The sequence below is a fragment of the Halichoerus grypus genome, chromosome 5, assembly GCF_964656455.1.
Source record: "Halichoerus grypus chromosome 5, mHalGry1.hap1.1, whole genome shotgun sequence".
NCBI classification, from domain to species: domain Eukaryota; kingdom Metazoa; phylum Chordata; class Mammalia; order Carnivora; family Phocidae; genus Halichoerus; species Halichoerus grypus.
The window spans coordinates 162,453,573-162,474,386 of record NC_135716.1 but is presented as its reverse complement, the minus strand read 5'-3'; the positions used below and the strand labels follow the sequence as shown (position 1 = coordinate 162,474,386).

The following is a 20,814-nucleotide window of genomic DNA, read 5'->3' as shown; positions in this document are numbered from 1 at the left end:
TTGGAGTCACCCCCAGCAGTTCAAATTCCAGTCTGACACTTACCATGTGATCTTGAGCAGGTCACTTCATCCGTGTAAGCCCCCATTTCCTCCCTGTAAATTGGAGGTAATAATACCAGCCTCATGGGGCTGTTGAAAGACTTAAATAGCAAGGAGTGGTATACAGGTCACTATTATGTTCACTGAGCACAATCACATGAGTTCTATAAGTTGGAACATGTTTCACTTTGAACATGAGGAGGAACTGGGCCTTTAAAACTAAAATATAGAATTCCCCTAATTTTTAACAAGAGCCAACATGTATTGAGCACTTGCTATATTGCTAGGTACTACTACTTTCCCCAAAGTCTCATACCCATTAGTAAAAATAATAATAGCTAATGATTATTAAACTCCTTCTGCCCGGCCTGTGCCAAGTCCTTTAAAAACTTTTCCCCATTTATTCCTCTCACAAACCCTATTAGGTAGATGCCATTATGATAATTCCCATTTTACAGATAAGGAAACTGAGGCACAAAGAAGTTAAGTGATTTGCCCGAGGTTTTAGAACTAGTGAGTGGCAAAGCCTACATCCTGCATTTGAAAGACGCTTCAGACACAAGCAGCTTGATTCCAGAGACCATGCTTTACCTGCATTACCTCATTTCATCTTCACAACACCCTGCAATGTAGGTTCTATTATATCACCTGCATTTTACAGATGTGAAAACCTAACACAGAAGAGATGCAGTAATACATTCGAGGCCGCACAGCTAGAGGAGTGGTTGGGCTGGGATTTGGATCCATGCCTGACTGCAAAACCCACATGCTCAACCCCATATTAGATTGCTCGTATCACGAAGTATTCATAATGGTACAAAGCAACTGCATTTATATTGAAATTATTCTGATTATTATTATTCAAATAATGATTAACATTTTTCCAACACCCACGAAGTGCCAAGCTCTGTACTAACTGATTTACATAATAATGGCTAGCATTCGCTGTGTATTATTAGGACCCAGGCCCTGATTTAATCGTCTTAGGTGTATTATCTCATTGAAGCCTCACAAAAACCCGGCGAACAGATGCTATTATTATCCTCACTTCACAGGTGAAGAACGCGAGGTTCACCATCGATCCAAAATCACGTGGCTTAACTGTGAGCTGGAAATTGAACCTACAATTGCCCAACTCTCTCCGGTCCACTAGTCACCCTCTCTATTTCTCCCAGTTTCTGCTGTGACCTCTCGCGGCCCACCGCTCCCAGCTCTTTCCTGCAGCAGGCCCCGCCCCTTTGGCTTGAGTGCTCGCCCACTGGGCGGTGCCATAATCTCGGAGCCTGTAGAAGGACCGGAGTCGTGACAGGCTCCGCCCCCACGGATAGACCCTTTTTCCGATTTGTTCTGGTGCCCGCGACCGGGAGAAGATGACACATCTATTGGCTGACGACATCTGACGGGCAGCAAACGGAGGGGGCCGCCCACCAGCGCTCGCGCGGTTCCTTCTGGGAGTTGTAGTCTCAGAGGCTCCATTCCCGGGGTGGCGCGGTGCGGACTCCGCGTCCCAGCATTCCCTGCGCGAACCCCGGAGCACTTCCGCCCTGTTGGTGAAGTGGGTGTCTCGGTGGGTGAGTCCGGGTGGCGGGGCGGGGGCAGCTGAGACTCAGGCTCTGGGCTGGAGGCTTAGGAGGTGGTGGTGTCCCAGGGAGGGCAGGGAAGGTGAGAGGGGAGAAAGAAGCTTTTCTGTGGGGGTGGGGGTGAGGGCGGCCAGAGGATGAAGCGTCCGGAGATGGGAAGGGTCATAGAGGGGTCGGGGATGAACGGGGAGATAGCACACCCTGGGAGTGAGGAGGGTCGTAGAAAGGTCTGTAGGTGAGGAGACCGAGAGAAGTTCTGGAGGCGGGAGAGTCCTAGAAGGGTCTGGAGACCACAGATGGAAGGATAGAGGGTTCTCGGGCCCTGGCAAGAAGTGAAGAGAAAAGGGCCTGAGCTTGAAGCCCGACCTTAAAAATAGTGTTCCAGCCTCTACCTGACCGCCTCGACAAACATAGCAGATTGATACCCCCTTACACTTCCCCTAATGGTTGTGACCTCTGGAACCCAGTAGGTGGGACTGGCTATTGTGTTCGCCCCCAAACCAGTGTCCCCTTTCCTTCTGCCTGATGGAAGTGAATGGCACCGTCGTCCACTTTAGCCAGGCACCCTCTGATTCCTCTTGCATTCTTCCACATCCAGGATCTTCAGATCCCTCTGTTTCCTTAATGTGTCCTGAATCAGCCAGCCCCTTTCTGGTCGGGGTTTTTGCTGAAGCCTCCCACCTATTCACCTCCCCAGCCTGGACAGACACATTGTAGCTAGCGTCATCTATTTAACCCACAAATCTGACTGTGCCCTCTGCTTAAAAACCTTGGCTCCCATCGCCTGTAGAATTAAGTCCAGACACCTTAGCCTGATGGTCAAGACTCTTCATAAACTCTCTGCAGTCTAATCCTGTGCACCCCATGCTCCAGGACTGTTTGGTTTTCCCCATCTCTTGGGGAGGCTGTTTAGTTTTCCACTGTTATGTATGCTGTTCTCTCAGCTTAGAGTACACTTTCTCGCCCCATTGTCTGCCAAGAGAACCATTCTTCCAAGAACCAACTCGAATGTTACTTTGTTCAGTTCCCTTAAGCAGATTGAGTCACCCCCCAACCCCAGTTCCCACAGACCTCTTTTACTGCATTTACCACATTTGATCATAATTATCTGTGACTTTTTTTTTTTTTTTGGGTCTCCTCCACTTGACCATAAGCATCTCCAGGACAGGGACAGTTTCCTAGTCACCTCCATTTCCTTATTGTCCAGCCCAGGGTTGTAAATAATACTTGATGTAAATCAAGTAAATCAGTAAACACTTGAATACTTGATGCATGTGTGAATAATGACAATCTAGGGTGAGCTTTGCTATACCACTCTTGAAGGCTGCTACTTCCGGTGGATTTCTAGGGGCATGAGCTTTTAGTCTTCTCCTGCCTGTCAGGGCTGTCTTTGCTGGGTGCTGATTCATTACCTATGGGAGTTTAAGCCAGGGGTGGCAACTACATAGAATGTGTGCTGCCACTTCTCCTTCCTGTGTCTGGTGGTTTTAGCTAATTGGTGACAACACATATTGACACGGGTTTCAGAGTCCTTAGTGCAATTGACTGAAGTTGGTGCTTTATGTGAAGCCCATTTGCTCTCCCTGGTTTAATCCCATTAAATGTGAGGTCAAGTTACTTTAAGCAGTAGCCTGGACCATCAGCCCAGTAAGCTTGACAGCCTTTGGGGACTCCTAGTTTCTTCTTTGGAAGTCACAGACCAGTCTTGGCTTTTGCCATGGGATTGGGGCAGATCTCTTACCAACTCACTGTTCAGTGGGTGGGCTCCTTGTGTCCACATCCACACTTAATACCCCAGGAGCCAGGATACCCCTCAGCTTCCCTGTGTTTGTAAAGGGATCCTGACCCAGTCAACACCGATCCCTCATTGCTTAGGGAGAATCTGTACCCTTTCTAGGTCTTCTGGGATATTGGAAGAGACCTTTGAGATCATTTAGCTGAAAGATGGTAAAGTGATGACAGCCCATGCTGAAAGAAGCCTGTCATCGTCCTCTATTTAGTCCTGGTGTTTGAAACAATTTTGAGTTGGTTGCCAATATTTAAAAATCCAGAGTTAGCTTCTCTTGGAAAAAATAGAAGGCCTGGGAACTGGGCCAGTGTTCTCTCTAGTGCTCCATAGTTAATCACAGCCCCCATTCCACTCATGTACCCATTTACATTCCCTGGCCCCTGTAGCCATTTAAATGTGTAGCCACTGATTCTAGTCTTCCTGTCCCTTTGCTCTGCTCCCATCATACTAATTGGGGAATCTGGGGCAAGCGCTGAGTAGGGTCAAGCTGTAAGCTGCAGAGGCCACATGACCTGTCCAAAGTCACACAGCTGATAATGGCATGAGTGGAACTGGAACCCTGATTTGCTCCCTCCTGCCTTAATGTTCTTTCCACTCTCATACCATCTTGTCAGGAGTTTGGATGATGGGCACACCTAGGGGAAGCTGTAGGGTGCAGTTAAGAAAAACGAGTGAAAGAATGAATCTTGGCTGAGTCCCAACTCTGCTGCTTGCTAGTTGTGTGACTTTAAGTGAGTCTTTTCATAGAAGCTCAGTTCCCTATATGTAAATTGAGGATGTGGACTCATATGTTACAGGATAATTATATTCTAAAGTCAGCACAGAAGGTGGAAATCACATTTAGCCAGAAATCACAGTCAGCTAGAAAATCCTTTGGCGAGGAGCCATTTAGAAACCAACACACTGTCTTTCAATAAGCTAACCAGCGCAGCTGGGTTTCCTTGTTTGAATGTCAGATGGAAGAGTTGGCCTGTGTTTCGGGACCGGCCGTATGAAACATACTTTGCTCACACCCTGGAAAGGAAGGCTTGAGGGAACTCAGACCACCCTGGGGACCAGGAAAGTCATGCTCATTCTGGAACAGACACCTAGTGAATGGAACTGACTGCACCGTTTAAATTACGTGCTTTCTTTCTCCTTCCGGTGTTCGCGTGCAGTTTCACACGTGTAAGTTACAGATCAGTGTAGTACAGCTCCACACCAATCACACCTCGCTTGCTTGCCCGGAGGATTCAGTGAGATTATGAAGGTGGAACATTTAGCAGCAGGCTGGCGCCTCATGGGCACTCAGTAGATGGGTACTCTTTGAGATTGCTGATCCTCGAGTGGCCCGGATACTCCTGGTCATCTTAGGACTGTTGAATGCCCTTGTCTGTTTTTTTCCGTCAGCTCTGTGTAAAGTCACCCTGCTATTTGCTGACTTTATTGACCTCCCTCTGTGGATAGGCCACTATTCATTACCTGTCTAAGAGAGTAGCAGAAAAAGCTTTCAGATTTTTATTTGAAACTAACCTTTGGGACTTTCAAGTCTTCCCAGAAGAAAATACCTATTACCTGAGACCCTGGGCTTTGGGCCTGGCAAAACTACTAATTGCCTATTATGTTGTAATGTTCTCTCGGTGCAGGAGCACAGACTTCTTTGCTTGCTTATTGACTGTCTCTCTCATGAGAGTGTAACTTTCATGAAGGTAGAGACCGTCTGTCCCAGTTACTGGTGGCTCTCCAGCTACCAGTACGGTATGGGTGCACAGTAGGACTCTGTAAATGACTGGTGGTGAATGACTTGTGCGAGAGAGCGCCACAGATGGTTTTGGGCTAGTGCATGATTAAGGCTGTGGTTAAAAAAGAAATTTCATGAAGAGTTAATTCTTTAGCTTAGTATAAATGATGGACCTTCTGTAGCCCAGTAGGCTTTTGATGTACCAGATTTACCATTTTCATAAAAGGCAACAAAACTGCCAATGGCCCTGCTATTTATTAGGCACTGTGGATACAGAAATGGGTAAAATAGAGTCCTGGCCCTAATAATAAAATGCAGTGGGGCTGTCAGAGGTCAGAACAGGGAACTACAATGGTGTAGAAGGACACCTATATTAGAGGCATGTGCCAACTGCTTTGGGAACATGGGCGTGGGGCGGTGATTCTGGGAGAGCAGGGATGGGGGCAGGGCATGACAAGGGCATGACCTGGTAGCTGAAGGACAAAGAGGAGGTTGCCAGGTGCTCATGAGTTTTGTTCCTAGCCTTCTTGTGTATGTGGAGGTCTTCAGGATGAGGCTTTATTTTGCATCGCCCTTGCCTTGTTTCTGGGCAGTCCAGTCAGATGGCCTAAAATCTAAATACTAACCCCCTCCCTTCTCAGTTCAGCTGTGTCATTCCCACTTGGGGGTAGCTAATAGCCTCCTTTGAATGGGTGTTTTTTATGTCATCTGGATTTGTTGGGAATGACACAAAGAGCTCATTTTTCCAGATAAGCCAGCATGAGTGTCGTCAGTCTTCATTGTGTAAAAGAAGCAACCCCAGATGTCCACTCCGCAAGCATTTGCTGAGAGCCTCCTGTGCATCGTGTGCCATGCTTATTTCGGGGGTGGGGGAGGGAAGGGGCAAACTATAGTCCTGCCCTCTGGCTGTCATCCATCTGGGGCCACACATACACACACCCCTGTAACACAACATAGAATGTGGCCTGTGTGACATTGATGGAAATAAAGAGAAGAGAATTCCTTCTGGCATGAGCAAGAAGGTCATTAAAAAAAAAAATCTAGTGTGTGCAGCAGGGGATTAATTATAACCCTTGCTTCATGACACGTCACCATCATGAGCTGACCATTGTCTGTTTATTGAGCGCTTCCTGCGTGTGCTGAGCACTGTGCTAGGAAGCTTATGATCTCGTGGGTAAGAGAACAACGGAGCAAATGTAGGTGGCATAGAAGCTGGTGGCACAGGAAGGACTGAATCTTGTTTCAGGGCACAGGGAGGGCCTCTCGGAAAAAGTATAATTGAAGCTGAGACCTAGCTAGGTGAAGAAAGGGAGAACACTTCCCAAAGGAGCCTGCCGGCAGCCCGTGGGAGGGTTCAGAGGGTGTGCGGCTGGAACGCCCTGACCAGCGGGAGTGTGGCAAAGAGATGAGGTGGGGACGTGGGCAAGGTTCGCACTTGATCCTGAGGGATGTGGGAGGTCACCCGAGGGTGTTTAGCAGGAAGTGACCTGGTCAGACTTGGAGCTAGTCTGGTTGTTATGTGAAGAACCCCGGGTTGGGGTGAGGGGAGAGCAGGCAGGGACATGAGTTAGAAGGCTGATGCAGTGAAAAGCATGGCTACTCACTGGCTCGAAGTGGTGGCATTGGGGGTGTAGATTCCTAGAAGGCCAGGAGGGCACAGCTTGGTGATGAATTGGATGTGGGGGATGTTGGAGAGAGATGATGACCAGGTTTCTGGTGTGGGTAACTTGATAGAAGGTGGTGCCTTGGGGCGCCTGGGTGGCTCAGTCGGTTGGGTGTCTGTCTTTGGTCCAGGTCATGATCCTAGGGTCCTGGGATCGAGCCCCTCATTGGGTTCCCTGCTCAGTGGGGAGCCTGCTTCTCCTCCTCTCTCTCCCCTTCCCCCCTGCTTGTGTGTTCTCTCTCTCAAATAAACAAAGAAAATCTTAAAAGAAAAAAAAGAAGGTGGTGCCTTGGCAGGGTGGAGAGCTCCAGAAGGACAGGTTTGTGGGAGAAAAAGATGAATTTAGTTTGTGGCCCACTGAATTTGAGGTGCCTAGTAGACAGTCAAGTGGAAATGTCCTGTAGATGGTTGGATTTGGGGTCTGGAGATCTGGTGGCAGGTCCTGGTGGGAGTTTTGGGAGTCATCAGTTTTGAGATGGTGAAAAATGCCAAATGGATGGGTTGACCAAGAGGGGGTATGGAGTGAAAGGATTTTGTGAGGAGAGCACCCTTAGGGGAAAGTTGAGGCCTGGGAAACAAGGCCTTATGGAGGGGGTGACATTTGGAACCCAGCTTGAGGAAAGGTCAGACTTTGGGCATGCGTAGAGGAAGGCAGGCATGCTTAATGATGAAGGCCTTGATGCCAGAATACAGTGTTCTGGCACATCCCAGAGGACTTCGTACTGTGCTGTCCTCCAAGGCATGCTGCCTGCTGGCTTGGGTGCCCGCTTATGCATATTCCTCTCTTAGCACCCCTGCCCCAGGCAAAGGCAGTGGAAGGTACGGGGGTCCTCTTACACTGTCCCTTGTTTCTCTGCCTTCAGAGCCTTGGGGAGCATTGCCTCTCCTAGGAGCCCCTTGAAGGACACGCCTTAGATGCAGGAAGACGTTAAACAAGAACAGTCCAGCTGAAGCGAGGTATCCAGGACCAACCATGGCCGTGGCCCTAGAACCCCAGACCCAGGCCTCTCCCCGACCGGAGCCTGAAGAACTCCTGATTGTGAAATTGGAGGGGGACTCGTGGAGATCAGAATCCAAACTCCGGGAGGAGAACCGTGACCCCGTCCCTGGCCCCGAGGCCTCCCGCCAGCGCTTCAGGCAGTTCCGGTACAGGGATGCGGCGGGACCGCATGAAGCCTTCAGCCAGCTCTGGGCGCTCTGCTGTCGCTGGCTGCGGCCGGAGATCCGCCTCAAGGAGCAGATCCTGGAGCTGCTGGTGCTGGAGCAGTTCCTGACGATCTTACCCAGGGAGGTCCAGGCCTGGGTGCAGGCACGCCACCCTGAGAGTGGCGAGGAGGCAGTGGCCCTGGTGGAGGATTGGCACCGAGAAGTCCGGGCTGCAGGCCAGAGGGTGAGGCAAACAGTCTGTCCCCCAAGGAGCGGGTCAGGCAAGGCGGCGGGGCTGTGACTAGCTTAATAATTGCCGAAACCACGGCGGTAATAATCGTGATTGTTGTTGTTATTGACCGGCTGACATTTACTGAGCACTGCTGTAAACCTGATACTGTTCTCAGTGCTTTCCATGTATTAACTCATCTAATCCTGTCAAAGGTTTAATGAGATCAGTACTGTTACCCTGATTTTACTGATGAGGAAACTGAGGCAGAGGACAGCTAGGTGGTCGGCTTGAGGTCACACAGCCCCAGACAACAGAGCATGTTCAGGCAGCCTGATGCTGAAGGCCACGTTCAGAATCACTGCCCAGATTGCCTCCTGGGACCGTATTCACAGTGTGCATGATTTGTATTATTCACATGTGATGAAATCTTTGGGTGCTTATAGCAGAAATCTGGGTGGACAGACGTAGCATCATCATCCTCATTGTGTAGATTAAACTAAGGCCCCCAAACTCAGGTGGCTTGCAGAGCTCAGTAAGAACCAGAGCCTAAACGTAGATCCTCAGGTTCCAAGTTCGATGTTCTTTCTACGACACGACAGATGCCTCATCTGCCAGACCGTGGGAACTAAAATACCTCTGAGGTATGAGGCTCAAATGGGTTAGTAACTGACATTTCCTGAACACTCACTGTATGTCAGATACCATTCTCAGCTTTCTATATGTATTGCTCATCTCATCAACACAGCAGCCCAAGAAGGTAGGTGCTGTTCTGCCACCATTTTTCAGCTGTGTGAGTAGAGGCTCAAAGAGGTAAGGAACTTGTCTAGATTTATATAAGTAAGTGGTAGAGCCAAGATAAGGGAAGTGAAGGCATCGTGGATTTAACATTCACAGTTTCAACAGTTTGCAAGAGACTGAAGGCCCATGATGTCATTGATAATTTTTCTGTGGCACCATTTTTTTTTTGAATCCTGCTTTTGGGGCTGGCATATGTAGAGCAAAGTCCTTGAGCTGGCTCTGGGCTGAGCCAGCCGCCCAGAACCTTCACCTCAGCATAACCCTGTTGCTTCCCCTTGTTATGTGGTCAGTAGTTTTTTGATGTTATAGTTAATCACATTTTGTTGGGGGGAAATTATAGGTTTGAGAACATCCCTTGCAAATGGCAGGGGTTTTCTGTAAAAGGTAAAGCTCTGGACAGATGTGAGATCAGGGGAAGAAAGGCTTGTGGTCTGTGGGTTGGCTTTTTGGATTCCTTTACAAACTGAAGACACGGCAAGTGTCCTATTTGAAGTTACAGAACTAAGTATGAGAGAGTGTACCTTATTTGAATATGCCAGCCCACCCTCCCATATTATTTCTTGTAAAGAAACCAGCTATTCATCTTAAGTAGCAGTGAAAAAACAAATGGAAGTCTTAGGACTTCAGAGCTGGAAGATGAAGACCTTGAGACTCAGAGATGAGAATCAATTTAAATCAGGGTCTTTATGACTCTTCATCTGTAAAATGAGAGGGTTGGATTAGACCAAGAGTTCTCAAATTATACCCCTATGAGCTGAGGCGAGGTTGAACTGCTTCTAAAATTGGAAAAAAAAAAAAAAAAAAGTAAGGGAATGGAACGTTCTCTATGATGTATTATCTTCTGTGACTTTTATTTTTATTTTTTAACTTTCTTCCTGCTCTTGAGTGCTCACACATGGCCAAGCAAATGGATAAGTAGCAGAGGAGCTCCCTGCCCCCACAGATGTTACAGCTTGTGATTACATTGCAGGATACCTGACTCAGTTACATTTTCTGCAAGTGAAAATTTTCCAAGACTTAACCAGCTAACTAGGTTCCTCAGAGAGAACTGCCTGGAAAAGGCGGTGCTGCTGGGCTAAATGTCCAAGATATTTTCCTTAAAGAGATCTTTCGGCTCTGCTATTGGGTGGGTTTTGGCTTGTTGATTCTGTCGTCACCTCTTCCAGAACCTCTCTCCCCATCAGGTGCATAGGCATGTAAAAAAAAATAGACTTCATTTCTTAGAGCAGTTTTAGGTTCACAGCCAAACTGAGCAGAAAGTGCCCAGATTTCTCATATGCCCCCTGTCCCCCCCAGCCCACATGCACATCATTCCCCACCTGTCATGATCGGTAAACTTACATGGACACGTCATTATCACCCAAAGTCCCTAGTTTACATTGGATGTCACTCTTGGGGTTGTACATTGTGTGGATTTTGACAAATGTATAACAACATGTATCCACCATTATAGTATCATACAAGGTAGTTTCACTGCCCTAAAAATCCTCTGTGCTCTGCATATTTATCCTTCCCTTCCCCAAACCCCTAGCAACCACTGATCTTTTTACTGTCTTCATAGTTTTGCCTCTTCCAAGGTGTCACCTAGTTGGAATCATGCAGGATGTACGTGGCCTTTTCAGATTGGCTCTTTCACTGAGTAATGCATTTAAAGTTCCTCCATGTGTCTTCATGGCCTGATAACTCGTTTCTTTTTAGCACAGTAATATTCCATCATCTGGATGTACTGCAGTTTATTCACCTACTGAAGGACATCTTGGGTGCTTCCACGTTTTGGCAATTAGGAGTAAAACTGCTATAAACATCCATGTGTAGGCTTTTGTGTAAACATCCATGTGTAGGCTTTTGTGTGGTGCACAGGCATTTTTGGTGGATTCTTTATTCATCCATACCCCAACTAGTATTCTGTTGATTCTTTCCTTCTCCTTGTTGAATCTCCTTTCTGTGTCTACAATTGCCATCCGTGCAATCAGAATCTTTGCTTAGGTGTGGCAGTAGTTGGAGGAGCTCGGGCTAGGAGAGAGGATTGTTATGGAGTCTAGTCACACAATTTCTCTGCGGGTGGTAAGATTACAGCTATAACAGAGAGAAGTTGATTTGTTTTTTCCTTAAACAACCATGGAAGAAGGTTGTAAGCAGATGTTTTCTCCCTGTGAACCACACAGGACATTGGTGGATGGCCTCATCTGGAATGGCTTTTTATGCTTATGGCCCATTCCTATATATCTTAAGGATAAACATCCCCGTTTTGGGGAGAAGATTGGAGTTTTCAGATCAGCCAAAAGATTTTTGGAGTTATAGGTTTCACAAACTCAGTAAGTCGATGAAGGTGGATGTTATTATTTTGAATCAAAAAATAAGGTTCAGAGCAATGTATATAATTGCTATGTTTTATATAAAAATAGGGAAGAAGTAAGAGTCTGTATTCATAGATGCTTATATATACAGAAACTGAAAAGATGCAGAACAGTGGTTTCCTGTGGGGAGGAGTGGGGAGAAGGAAGACACTGGGCAGATGGGATGGGCTGTTTTCACTAACTAGACCTTCATAGTTTCTATTTTTGAAACCACCTGAGTATTGAAAATACCTACGGAAAACATTGAAACACATTTTTTAAAGTTTCTGTAAGGCAATGAGGTTGTTACATTGTTGGGGTTTTAGGGGGGGGAAATAACATCTCCACCTCCATCTCTGAATTTGGAACCAACAGACGGATAAGAAGTGAGCTTTATGACTGATAATGCTGAGTTGGGTACTGTCCTCTCTTAATTGATTATTCCTTCTTATTTTATATATGTGCTCTCTGTCTCTGAGGGCTTTTCTGCCTGAACTTCTGCATTGAAGTCGAAATTACCACTTCTGTTTTCCTTTTGAATTACAGTGCCTCCTCCCTGCTTCTCCTTCTGTTTTAAGAGTAGATGGACCTCTCTCAAACAGCACGTACTTTTATTCCATTTTAAAATTCCATCTGTGGTTGTTTGCCTCTCCTTTCTCTTATATTTATTTTTGAATTTTCCTTGCCTCGCAGCAGGAATATTTAGAGCAATTATATTTAAAGTTATTGTTATATCTGTTTTTATCTTTTGACAGATACCTGGTTAACTTTTATCTTTTTTTGATACCTTAAAAATGAAACCACCTGTTTGTGATGTCTAGAGATTATGTTTTAATGTCATAAAATCATGTTACATGATTTATCTCTTTATGATTCAAAAATGTCTGGAACAGTAGCAGCCTCATTGAGACACTTGCTTAGCCTCCCTTTGTTGAACAAAACAGTAGCCATTTGGTGGTATCAATGCTGGTCTCTTTACTCACGTCGGTCTCATGGCTTTGTTGTCATACTTTGAGTCATCTTTGGATCTTAAAATGGGCCTGTGAACTTCTGGACCACAGCTGTACTCAAAAGAGAATTCCCTGCCCTAGCAAAATTGGTCTTATTGAACTGATGATTGGGAATTTTGACTGTCTGTGTGTAGGAACTGGACTTGTGTGCAGAAGAGACCAGGTCCTTAAAGGCAATGCAAGAATCTCAGCGTTGTCAGCTGCAGCCAGCGAATCACTGGCCCGAGGCACAGTGCCAGAAGCAGTGGGTGAAGAATTCATGCACTGACCTTTCCAAGCATCTAGACACCAAGATGGTGCCACAGCCCTTGAAAGAGAGTGGTGAGTACCAAGGATCAGGGAAAAGGAGGGAAGAGAGGAGACGGTTAGAGTGGGTAAGGAAGGGCGCACGGGGAGGAGGGATGTGAGGAATTCAAGGCAAGGGGTAGAATAGTGTCTGATGGCCACGCTGCGAGGTAAGGCAGGTGAGCATCGTGCAAGAAGAGGAAGCTCCGAGCGATGCTGGCACGTCCCATTGAGCTGAGTCACGCAGCACGTTCAAGTCGGCTTGGGGCCAGGTGGTGATCATAGGAGTTTGAGCTGGCATCTTACACACGGCCCTCTCTCAGGCCTGCTTCGGAACCAGACACTCCAGAAGGGAAGTAAAAGGGGGAAATCTGCCCTGGCTAGCCAGGCAGTCTCAGCTTGAGGCAAGCGTGGCCCTTGGAAACCTGGACCTGGGAGGGGATGGTTTTTGGGAACCAGAGCTTGGGTTTCAGAGACTTTTTCTTCTCCTCAGCTGTCCTCACTCCCCGAGTCCCTACTCTCCCGAAGATGGGGAGTGTTGGAGATTGGGAGGTGACAGCCGAGTCCCAGGTAAGCTGCTGTTTGTCCTTTCTTTCCTGTCCTGACTTCTCCTGGGCCTGTGCCCCTGTGTCCCTCCCCTCTCTCTGTGGCCTGCCCTCAGCAGAAGGGCATGTGTTGGAGGGCGTTAGCCGCTGCCCCCCGGCCCCCGGTCTGCTGGGCCTCTCCTCAGTCATGCTGCTCCTTACAATGCTGGTCTCACACATGGTCTCCCTGAGTCCGTGACCTTTCCTGGGGCCTGCTAGGGTTCCCAGGCTGTTTTCAATTGCCGTCCTTGTCTTGTACATCTCACAGGAAGCCCTGGGCCCTGGCAAACACGCCGAGAAGGAGTTCTGCAAGGACCCCCCAGGAGACGGGTGTGGGAACGGTGTGCCGCTAGGTAAGGAAATAGTTCCCTCTCAGGAAGATCTTGTCTGGTTTCTGGTACACTCAGTTCCCGAAGATTGTCTCGTCGCTCCCTTAAGACTTGTGGCTCTAGGAAGTCTGGCACTTGAGACACAGGAAGAAGACATGCTCTCTGTGGCCAGCACTGGTGGCAGGGATGGAGTGGGGGGCGTGGGGTCTGCCTGCATAGAGAGGCTGGCGGTTGGCTTCCCAGAGCCTGCCCTCTTGGGGCTCATTTCCTCAGTACATTGACCACGGCGGTCCTAGGCTGTCTCAGAAACCCAGTCCTTGGGCGCCTGGGTGGCTCAGTTGGTTAAGCGACTGCCTTCGGCTCAGGTCATGATCCTGGAGTCCCTGGATCGAGTCCCGCATCGGGCTCCCTGCTCGGTAGGGAGTCTGCTTCTCCCTCTGACCCTCCCCCCTCTCATGTGCTCTCTCTCATTCTCTCTCTCTCAAATAAATAAATAAAATCTTTAAAAAAAAAAAAAAAAGAAAGAAACCCAGTCCTTTCTGCAGGAAACAGGGTCCATCTCTCAGGGGCAGACTCCAGTGAGCTGAACCCATGAGACTGATGCACTAAACCGCAGTGAGAAGCAAGCATCCCAGGGCTCGAAGCACTTGAAGCCCACGCCGCCTGCACCTGTCTCTCTAGCGCATCTCCAGGGAGCCAAACCAAAACGAACCATTTCCCTGCAGAGCCTGGGGTCAGTGTGCGGGGTTAGACACGAGAAGGGGATAAAGTGGAAGACACTGCTAGGTGTGCCTCCTCAGGGGAGCTAAGGGGAGACACGGGAAGCTTGTTGGCACCTTTCCTGACAGTAGAACTCCTTTTTTACATAAACCATGATATCTGGGTAAGATAGTGTTCACAGCAAACTTTGGGAAATGCTGAACCAAGTAAGCCTAAAGTTTCTTGTAGCTCTCAGCTACTTCTGATATAGTTTTCTTCAAATATTTATTTTAATTAAAGGCTTCCTGTTTTGTTAGGGCTAGGAGCTGTTGGGACAGCAGTCCTTTACACATAGCTGCTAAGTGTTTTAAAAAATAAGGAAATGTATTTTCTCACGTTTTTGGAAGTCCAGTGGAAGGCATGCTCCAACCACAGTGCAAAGTGGCTCAGCAGTGTCATGGTGGACCTAGGTTCTTTCTCTCTGCTCTGCCGTCCTCAGTGTCTGCTTCCCACTGGAGTGTCATGTGTCATAATCAAAAGATAGATGCCAATGTCAGTTGAGCTCACAAGTTTCCTAGCAAGAGACACACACAAGCACACACACACAGCAAATGAGTGAGAGAGAGGAAGACCTTTTCTCCAGCCATTAAATTCATTCTGGTTGGGCCAGTTTAGGCCAGGTGCCCATCTGTGGACCAGTAACACTCACTCTTTGTGTTATGTCTCATAACTACAACAAAGAAAGCAAGTGAAGAAAGCAAACAGGTCAGTTAACTTGGGGAATTGGCGTGGGAATTTCTCATTAGCCTCATGCAGGGAAATGATCTCTTTCAGGGGCATTTTGGACAAATGCTCTGCTCAGTGTATCATTTCTACTTAATCATTTCTCTTCTTTCTTTTGTTTGAGTTCCCCCAGTTTCAAAACCAAGTGTCAACTGCCAGCGAGAGCAAGGACCAGAATTTTGGCGTCCAAGCTTTATAAATTCCGGAAAAAGGAACAGTGCAGATTACAACCCAGGTAATGAGCCAATAAGACCAGCTCAGTCATTGGCCTGGAGAGACTCAAAGGCCTGGGAGGAACCATACCAGTGGGACACGGAGGACATGAAGGTCTCGGGTGTGCACTGGGGCTACGAGGAGACCAAGACTTTTCTGGCAATTTTGAGTGAGTCTCCTTTCTCTGAAAAGCTCCGGACTTGTCACCAGAACCGCCAGGTGTACCGGGCCATTGCAGAGCGGCTGAGGGCTCGGGGCTTCCTGCGGACCCTGGAGCAGTGTCGCTACAGGGTCAAAAACCTCTTACGGAATTACCGGAAAGCCAAGAGCAGCCACCCACCAGGGACCTGCCCCTTCTATGAGGAGCTGGAGGCCCTGGTGAGGGCCCGGACGGCCATCAGAACCACAGATGGCCCAGGAGAGGCCATGGCACTCCCCAGGCTGGGGGATAGCGATGCAGAGATGGATGAGCAGGAGGAAGGAGGCTGGGGGCCTGAGGAAACAGCAGAAGACTGTAATGGTGATGACCTGGCCACTGATGAATCTGTCCAGGAGCCCAGGATTCCAGGGGGCCCAACTCTGTTCCAGAGTCGTATTGGTAAGAACAAGGGGGTGTCGTGGTTCCAGATTCCAACTCTCCTGCCAGCCAAACCTCTGCTCCCTGACTTCAGGGCATAGACTGGATTGCAGGTCTAGATTGATGCCACTGGAGTAAGGTGTTAAGTTCCTTTGGTTGTCCCCAAACTCCTGCTCTTGCCTCCTATGATCAGTTTCCTAAAATGAGTTTTTTTAGCTATAAAAGCAAACTTTTAAAACCTTAAGGAAGCTTAAAGAGCTAATTCAGTATCAGGTGAGCCTTGAACAATGCAGGGTTAGGATACTGATCCTCTGCTCAGTCGAAAATATATGTATAACTTTTGACTCCCCCCAAATTTAACTACTAATAGCGCATATTGTGGACCACAAGCCTTATTAGTACCGTAAATAACACTTACTTTATATATGTATTATATACTGTATTCTTACAATAAAGTAAGCTAGAGAAAAAATGTTATTAAAATCATAAGGAAGAGAAAATACATTTACAGTACTGTACTGTATATAAAAACCCAAATCTGTGTATTAGTGGATCCGTGCAGTTCAAACCCACGTTGTTCAAGGGTTAGCTGTATTTGCCAGAGTGTGTCACTAAGAGTATGGGGATGGTTATTGTGTTACGAGTGAACTTTTAATTTTAATGTGTAATGAGCACATCAACCGGTGATTTCACAGACAGTAAATTTAGGTAAAGAAAGATACTGAGTGAGATATTTAATATGTAACAGAAATCATGATGGTATAGAGTTGAACACGTGACATTTGGGAAATACCCAATCACTGTACAAGTGGAAACACGGAAGCCCAAGAGATGAAGTGTCTTGTCTAAAGATACGCAATGAGGTAGGGGCAGAGTCAGGATCAGAGCCCAGATCTTCTGCCTCCAGTTTTATGTGGTTTTCTCCTCCACCATGCTTCCCACCTGGGCTGCATCATTTACCTGCAGAGGACCTGAGAACAGACCACCTCCTTTTCATTCCTCCACAAAAGGAAAGGGCATCCTCACGTGGATGCTATTGCAAGATTGTTTGAAGTCCATTTATGTCTAGGGATTCTCAGTTACCGTGTTTGTTAAGAGAAAAGTTCATAAAATATTAGAGGATGTGTATGGCATGGACATAGAGAAAGTCTCTTGGATCCCAGCTTGAGGCTTAACCCACACCAGTCAATTGAAGCCAGAGGAGTGGGGTCACCTGGTATAATGTGGCCACCTGAGTCCTCTTCAGCTAAGACTCAAGAATTAATGGAAACTCTTAGAAGGGGGCGGGGTGGGAGGCCGTGGCATACCTCTGAGAAGCAAGGGAATAGTCTTTGCTGGGGCCCCGGGTGCCAGGAAAATTTCTGAGGGGCCTGTGTTCTAGGCATTTGGTGGGGCAGGGGACCCTGAACCCTGATGACCAAGGCACGTCTCATTATGCCTCACAGTTCTGAACTCTTCACTCCTGACAGCAGGTGTGCACTGGGGCTACGAGGAGACCAAGGCCTTCCTGACCATTCTCAGTGAGTCTCCTTTCTCTGAAAAGCTTCGCACCTGTCACCAGAACAGCCAGGTGTACCGGGCCATCGCAGAGCGGCTCTGTGCACAGGGCTTCCTGCGGACCCTGGAGCAGTGTCGCTACAGATTCAAAAACCTCCTTCGAAGCTACCGGAAAGCCAAGAGCAGCCACCCACCAGGGACGTGCCCCTTCTATGAGGAGCTGGACTCCCTGATGAGGGCGCGGACGGCCGTCAGAGCCATGGGAACCCTCAGGGAGGCAGCAGTTCTCCCTAGGTCCGGGCAGAGCAGTACCGAGGCTGATGACCAGCAGGCCTGGGATGAGATGGCAGATGAAGATGCCATCAAATCTCCAGTCCCACGTCCTAATACCCCAGACACCGGTAAGCTGGGAGTAATTTGATGCCCACAAAATCCAGAAGCATGCAGGGAGGGCAAGGGGGCCAGTTCATTTCTTGTTTGTTTCTGAACTATAAGGGAGAATGGAAATGAATAGGAAAAGCATTGTGATTTGCTTAGATAATTCAGTCTCTAGCTTTGTGTAATCCCCCAAATGAGATAAGCAGTATCAAGATCTTGATTTTACTGGGATTTATCTGGGAAATTATAGAGTTTATTCAATTTCCCATGACACAGGCTATTTGGAATGTGCTAGAAGAAGGAAGTGTTCAGTATTGAGTAGAGGGATGGGGGAGTTGGCCAGAGACTGATGAGCTGGCTGTGTGGCCTGGGCCTCATGACTCCGTTGGTGAGGTCACCATGTTCTAGGCTCCGCTTTCTGCTTTGCAGGTCAGAAATTTACATATGCACCAAAAGTTGATCAGTTTCATGTTAGTCATATTACAAGATGTGAACAGAAAATATGTGATATAAATTCATGTTAAATTCACAAGACACAAGGTCCATAAATAGATGTTAACTAATGAATGAAGAAAAACTGCATTTCTGTCTGTTTTAGGGTTTGAGATGAGGCATAAGGATGAAGACCAGATTTTGGAGCAGGATATTTTTGAGGATTTGCCTGGAGCTTTATCAAATTGTACTAGAGAGGATGTTTGCCACCCTCCTGACTGGGGGCAAGACAGTGAAAATGAAGGTGAAGGTGAAGGGCACTGGGGAAACACCCCCCAGGAGCAGTGGGAAGAATGTTCTTCTGAAGAGGACTTAGAAAAACTTATCGACCATCAAGGCCTGTACTTGGCAGAGAAACCCTACAAGTGTGATACATGTGTGAAGAGCTTCAATCGGAGCTCCCACTTCATCGCCCACCAGCGGATCCACACAGGTGAGAAGCCCTACAAATGCCTTGAATGTGGGAAAAGCTTTAGTGACCGCTCCAACCTCATTACCCATCAGAGAATCCACACTGGAGAGAAGCCCTACAAATGCCTTGAATGTGGGAAAAGCTTTAGTGATCACTCCAATCTTGTCACCCACCAGAGAATCCACACAGGGGAAAAGCCCTATAAATGTGGGGAATGTTGGAAAAGTTTCAACCAGAGCTCAAACCTCCTGAAACATCAGAGAATCCACTTGGGAGGCAATCCTGACCATTGCAGTGAGCCTGGGGAAAACTTGGGCCCAAGCCCATCCTTCAATGCTCACTGCAGGAGCTCTACAGAAGAGACATCTCTTGAACAACCTCAGAGTGCCAGTAAGAACTTGAATTCTGGCCCACACAGCACCAACTCAGGGGAAAAGCTTTACCAGTGTTCTGACTGTGGAAGAACCTTCTCTAAGAGCTCTGCCCTCATCAGCCACCAAAGAATCCATACGGGAGAGAAACCATATGAATGTGCTGAATGTGGGAAAAGCTTCAGTAAGAGCTCCACGCTGGCTAACCACCAGCGAACCCACACGGGGGAGAAGCCGTACAAGTGTGTGGACTGTGGGAAGAGCTTCAGTGAGCGCTCTAAGCTCGTCACACACCAGAGAGTGCACACGGGAGAGAAGCCCTACAAATGCCTTGAGTGTGGGAAGTTCTTCCGTGATCGTTCCAACCTCATCACTCACCAGCGGATTCACACGGGAGAGAAGCCTTATAAGTGCAGAGAGTGTGGGAAGTGTTTTAACCAGAGCTCTAGTCTGATTATTCACCAGAGAATCCACACTGGGGAGAAACCCTACAAGTGCATGGAGTGTGGGAAAGACTTCAACAATAGCTCCCACTTCAGTGCCCACCGGAGAACTCATGCGGGAGGGAAGGCATCATAGGAGACGCCCCCCCCACCCCGCCACAACAGCAAAAGAGAAAAATGTATATTTAAATCTCCGATCGTAAGATGTATGCTAGAAACTTACCCAGTTTTTAAGCTTGGTGTATACCCAGGGAAGCTATCTTGGTATAATCCAGGTTATTTGGAAGTGAATTACAAATGCTAAGGATCCAGATTTGAAGGCACTTTTTTTCAATTTTAAAAATTTTTAATTTTTAAATTTTTTTAATTTTTAATTTTTAACTTAAATTCAATTTAGTTAACATATACTGTATTGTTTGTTTCAGGGGTGGAATTTAGTGATTCATCAGTTGCGTATAACACCCAGTGCTCATTCCATCAAGTGCCCTCCTTCATGCCCATCACCCAGTTACCCCAGCCCCCATCCCCCACCTCCCCTCCAGCAACCCTCAGTTTGTCTCTTATGGTTTGAAGGCACTTTTCTTAAGTGTAATTTGTTTTTCTCCTATAAAAATCCCCCATGTGGTCTTCAGGCTGTCTTTACATTTGCTGTCATGGGAGGACTTTATCAGTGTTTGAGCCGGACTGATAACGTAGGGGATTAGAGGTAAATCCAAGGCCCCAAGCAGTGATTCCAGACCTCACTGTGCCTTTACACTGTCACCAGGTACACACGGTCCGTTGGCACACGTCAGCAAATTCTCATAATGGCAGGTTTCAGCTGGGGCGTGTCCATACAGAAGAACTTTTGAGATGGGGGAGAGAGGGCATAATTGGGAATCTGGCTTGAAGCAGACCACCATGACCTCAGCAAAGAGGAGGAACATCAGTGATGTCATTACTAAATAATAGCAAATGTAGCCAGTATTTATTGAGCATTTGCTCTTTGGCAGGCTCTGTGCTAGGCGCTTTGTACACATCCTCTCACTCCTCACGGCAGCCCTGGGAAGAAGGTACTAATCTCCCCATTTCCCAGAGGAGAAAACTGAGGCTTGGAAAAGCTAAGTGCTTGGGTGGCATGTCTGAAAATGGCAGAGGCGGACTTGAACCGGATCTGTCTCCGGAGCCTGAGGTGTTCCTAACTATTGTACCGAATCCCCTTCCGCTGGCAGCTCAGGCGCGGGGATCCCAAAGCACTTTGTGGCCCAGGTTTCCTACTAAAATTCCTTTATGAATTCTCCTTTTAGCAAGTACAGCAATTGAGAATCCCTAAATATGAAAGGGTCTGAATGACCCGAATTGACAACGCTTGGAGCAAGGCTGAGCTAGTATTAAAGTACTTGATGTGGATTTCCTTCTTTGCAACAATATGGGTGAGAGATACAGGGGGTCGAGACTG

General features: G+C 47.5%; 1 protein-coding gene across 4 annotated transcripts; it reads left to right on the top strand.

Moving 5' to 3' along the window:
• The first annotated feature begins 1,548 nt into the window (after positions 1-1,548).
• On the top strand, positions 1,549-19,689 carry ZSCAN20 (zinc finger and SCAN domain containing 20). Of its 4 annotated transcripts, none has more exons than XM_036065274.2 (8): positions 1,549-1,610; positions 7,655-8,181; positions 12,448-12,634; positions 13,092-13,168; positions 13,451-13,535; positions 15,118-15,804; positions 17,256-17,681; positions 18,257-19,689. In XM_036065274.2, exons 2-8 carry the CDS (start codon positions 7,765-7,767, stop codon positions 19,510-19,512), a joined length of 3,135 nt encoding a protein of 1,044 aa, XP_035921167.2. In that variant the 5' UTR covers positions 1,549-1,610; positions 7,655-7,764; the 3' UTR covers positions 19,513-19,689. The 4 variants fall into 4 exon arrangements, with proteins under 4 accessions (XP_035921167.2, XP_035921163.2, XP_035921164.2 ...); XM_036065270.2 differs by having other exon boundaries at positions 17,253-17,681; XM_036065271.2 differs by having other exon boundaries at positions 1,555-1,606; positions 17,253-17,681.
• Positions 19,690-20,814: the final 1,125 nt, after the last annotated feature.